The 4402-nt window shown below is 50.4% G+C and overlaps 1 protein-coding gene across 1 annotated transcript; it reads right to left on the bottom strand.

Annotated features, from left to right (window-relative positions):
* Nucleotides 1-922: 922 nt before the first annotated feature.
* Nucleotides 923-2302, bottom strand: LOC106974684 (free fatty acid receptor 2-like). The gene is given in 2 exon segments (XM_015071981.3): nt 923-1732; nt 1735-2302. Coding segments are annotated over 2 exon segments (984 nt in total). The 5' UTR covers nt 2212-2302; the 3' UTR covers nt 923-1225.
* Between the last annotated feature and the right edge of the window lie 2100 nt (nt 2303-4402).

The following is a 4402-nucleotide window of genomic DNA, read 5'->3' as shown; positions in this document are numbered from 1 at the left end:
ATCAAATAGAGCAAAAGTAAATAATGGTTATAAGGATTCGAACATCACAGATGAACAAATTTGATCTAAGGTGTACAGAGACAACATGCGCCTGACGATTGCAGAATCTATGTTCTTGTCACACCTGGAACGTTAGATTGACAATATTCCAGGCCCAAAAGCAGTTCTCAACAAATTTCAAAGAGTTGGAACCATTCAAACCGTATTCTCTGGCCACAGTGCCATTTGGGTAGGAACAAATAACGAAAGGATCAAGAAGAATTTGTATGCTTGAAAATAAAGAAAATGTCTAAACTTGAGTCAAAGGAAAAAAATCCTGTGGAAATTAGGGCCTATAAGAACTTAAAATAGTGAAAATTATGCAAATGCAGGCTTGTAGCATCCCACTGACACTGTACTTCATAGTCTTACATGCTAGTGATAGGAAAGAACAGAGGTTAAAGATGAACGAATGTCAACTTGAAATATGTTAGAAAGCGAGCAACTGAATGAAAAGACTCCATAAAGTAGGAGGAAGGGAACAATCCAACACTGATGAAATAGAAAGCATAGATAAATACCAGAGAAGGCCTTGGGCTTTTGAAAAGATGAGTTTCAACAGACTTCTGGCAAGATAGATGACGCAAAAAAGAAGACACACATACACAGTGTTGGAGACTGAAAATAGGGCAGAACTACTGAAGAGTATCCTGACCCGAGTTTCTTCACACCAGAGCTGACTCTTCCCTCAAGGACTGTTTCTCTTCTTGCCCGTTTCATAGACTTGAGCCAGCAACCGCTTTGGCTGGGGGGCTAGACCTCCGGGCTCCCATGGCAGGATCCTGTCTGACTCTCCAGACTCCTGCCTGTGCTAGACGTTCAGACCTGGAGCGTGGAGCCCCCCCCACCCCCCCCGCCCCGCCCCGCCAAGTCAGGGCCAAGGATCGAGCAAAAAGCTTTGCACCGGCTGAAGGAATGCTACCATCATATAGCTACTGAATGGGGAGAGAATTCCAAGGATAAAAGGGCTGTGGCTGACCAGGAGGCAGTGCCAGCCACAAATAAGGAAATGTCATAACTGCCAGCAAACAAAACAAAAGCACCGACCCAGTGGATGAGTTGGATTTGAGAGGTCTACTGCTCTTCTGTGCCTTTTAAGCTAGGCACAGGTGAACTCACCCCAGTTCTGTTTCACTGTTCCCCATTTGGAGCCCTCCCCGCAAAATGTTTCCCTGAGCTGGCAGAGTTAGTCTCCTGTGAAGCCGACATTGGCCATATCCAAGCTCTCATCTCCTCTCTCTGCGGCGGCTTCTCCAGCTTTTCTCCTGCAGCGCCCTGCCAACGAGGCAGCCCAGCTCTGCAGACTCCGTAGCCTCCTATCCAAGGCTTTGCGCATAACTGAGGAGGAGAAATAGAAAACCAAGGGGTCGATGCAAGCATTGAGAGCACTGAGCAACACAGTGTACACCCGCCATTTTTCACTTTTTCCCTCTAAGAACCCCACCACGTGAGACACATTGTAGGGCCCAAAGCAGACCAGGAAGTTGAAGAGGGTCACGGCGGCCAGCGCCACCGCTCTCCAGCGCTTCCGCGTCCCCACTTGGGGTCTGGAGAGCATGATACGCACAAAGCGCCAGTAGCAGAAGATGGTGACCAGCATGGGGATGAGGAAGAGGGTGAGACACAGCTCTAGCCGCACAGGAAGCAATATGGCCAGTTGCTCTTGGGTGAAGTTGTCATAGCAGAGAGGGAGGCCGTTGGCTCACCCCCGACCTTGTTGGCTGGTAAGTAATGGACGATGACCACAATGCTGCAGCGTCCGAAGGACAAGAGGCAGGAGATCAGAGAGGCGATCACTCCGTCCACGGGTTGACGGGACAGCTTGTACTGCACGGGGAAAGCCACGCTGCGGTAGCGCTCGATGCTGATGCCCGCCAGGAGCCACGTGCTGTAGTAGATGCTGCTGTAGAAGCCGTAAGCAGTGAGGGCGCAGAGGACATCCCCCAAGGGCCAGAAATCGTAGGCGGCCTCAACCATCTTGAAGGGCAGCAGCAGCAGCAGCAGGAGGTCCGCCAGCGTCAGGCTGAGCAGGAGGATGTGGACGGGCGCAGGGTGAGGCTGGCGGACCCGCCCCACGAAGGCCCGCAGGGCCAGGAGGTTGGCAGGGAGACCAATGAGAAAATACATTACGTAGACAAAGAGAAGTCCCAGGCTGTGGGGACTCGGGGCCATCCTTCCTGAAGAGACAGAAAATGAGGTCAGAATCCTCTCTGACCATGGGCTTCCCAGCCCCAAACCAAGGTGACTCCATTGTCAGCCTCAATGTGTCTCCTCTCCCTGCCTTGCCGAGTGGTTGTGGCTGACCCTTCAAAACTGAGCACTGCTCTGCTTCCTGTGCTTCAGGGAGAAAGAAGGCCTCCTTGCTCCCTTGCACAATTACTTCTGGAAGGAAGAAGAGGAAAAGAAAGGAGAGGAGAGGTGGGGAGGGGAGGGAGGGAGGACAGGACGGAAGAAAGGAAGGATGATTAGTCTCCTAAACGTTGTGATGTCTTAGAAGTTCCCACAGGAAAAGTTCTGAGGTCTCCCAAGTCCCCACTAGAAAGGCCCCTTTGTGAGGGCAGTGAGCTCATCTGTCTTGTTCACCACTGTGTCCTAGGACCTGGGACTGTGCCTGGTGCATAGTAGGTGCTCAACACTATCTGTTGACAAATGAATGGCTGTATGAACAGAGGGGAAGGAAACAGCTGCTTCATTACCTAGAGGGACTAAGCCTGAGGCTGTCCCCGAGTTTCTCCAAATTTTGCTCAGCCTGGTTGTGGTTTCTTTCTTTATATTTGCCTCTTTTCTCTTTCTTTTCCCTCCACAAGTCTTTGGGCTTGAACAGAAGACTCTCAGCTTCACCCCTGCAAATGAGAATTTGGTCAGGCCTGAGGGATGGGCATGTTGAGCCCGAGGTGAGTCCCAGACACCCAGCTTCTTGATTCTACGCTGAGCCCTTCAAAGAAAACCTGTAGGTTTTGGGGCGGGGTGGGGGGAAGGGCTAGGGATGGGAGGGATCTGAGCTGGGCCAGGTCGGCAGGATCCCAGCCCCGGCCATGCCTCCTGTCAGTCACGTGACTGGGAAAATCACTTAGGTCCTCGTATCACAGATAACCATGATTTCTCTAGAAGTACCACAATTCCCAGCCTGCTACCTGCAAATGCACCCTTTCTCGCTGCCTGAAGAAAGCACAAGTATGTGAGTTTTATGTCGATCGAGTATAACGTTTAATCTCTTATTTATCACTAGAAGGGAGACATTTAAAATAAAACTTGAGTCCTCAGCCTGTTACTGCTAGCATGTGACTGGTGTCCCATCTAGGTATCACGTTCCCAGAGCAGAGCATCTGAGGTAGAGGGCCAGGTGAACAGGGTCATTCCTATCTAGTTGGGGCTGAGCTCACTTTTCGTTTTCCCACCCCTCTCACCTGCACCCGGCCGCCACCAGCACCACCAGCTCGCCATTTGACTTGTCCTGGCCCCTTCCCCATCTCTCTGACCTCTCGTCCTATCTCCTCGGAGAGTAAACTCCATACTCTGCCCCCCCTTCATAAGTTTATCTACACTCACTCCTTCCTTCTGTCCCATCCCTTTGTGGGCTTGTGATCCCAATGACCTCTTCCCTGAGCACAAGCAAAGTTGGGTGTCTTGCCTTTTCCTGGAGACAGTCGGATGGCTTTTCAAATTCATTGGGTCTCAGGAGCAGGAAGAACTTTGTCTAACTGGACCACCTTTTTCTCTTCCACAAACACGAGACTTTTATACCTGGATGAGTCACGTGGTCAAAGAGAGGAAGGTCAGTAGCTGAGCTCTTCCCAAGGCAGTTTGACCCTCTGGATCCCCCACCAAATTCTGTCCCCACCAAACTTATTTCTTCCAGAATCCAGATCACAACTCTTCTTTTGGGCTTCCTCCTCTTTCCCCGTTTCAAGTAATCAATTCTGTTTTCCTTTGCATGGGAAATTATTCCAGTTTTGAACATGTGGCCTCTTCCTGCTCCTTCCACTCTTTCTGCACCCTTTCCTTCCCCATCTTTTCTCTCAAGGCCCCTGACATAATCAGTTTCCTGTTCTCTTTCTAGGAGGCTCTTCTGAAACTCATTAGTGTCCTAAGCATTGTCTGACTTCCTCTGGCCCATCAGGTCTCTTCCTTTTTTTATTTTTTTAATTTTTTAAAATATTTATTTATTTTTGAGAGAGAGAGAGAGAGAGAGGCAGACTGCAAGTGGGGGAGGGGCAGAGAGAGAGAGAGAGGGAGACACAGAATCCAAAGCAGGCTCTAGGCTCCGAGCTGTCAGCACAGAGCCCGACGCAGGGCTAGAACTCACAAACTGTGAGATTGTGACCTGAGCCGAAGTTGGATGCTTAAACGACTGAGCCACCCA

Source organism: Acinonyx jubatus, chromosome E2, assembly GCF_027475565.1.
Source record: "Acinonyx jubatus isolate Ajub_Pintada_27869175 chromosome E2, VMU_Ajub_asm_v1.0, whole genome shotgun sequence".
Taxonomy (NCBI): Eukaryota; Metazoa; Chordata; class Mammalia; order Carnivora; family Felidae; genus Acinonyx; species Acinonyx jubatus.
Note: the sequence above shows the minus strand (reverse complement) of the source record. Positions and strands in the feature narration are given on the sequence as shown.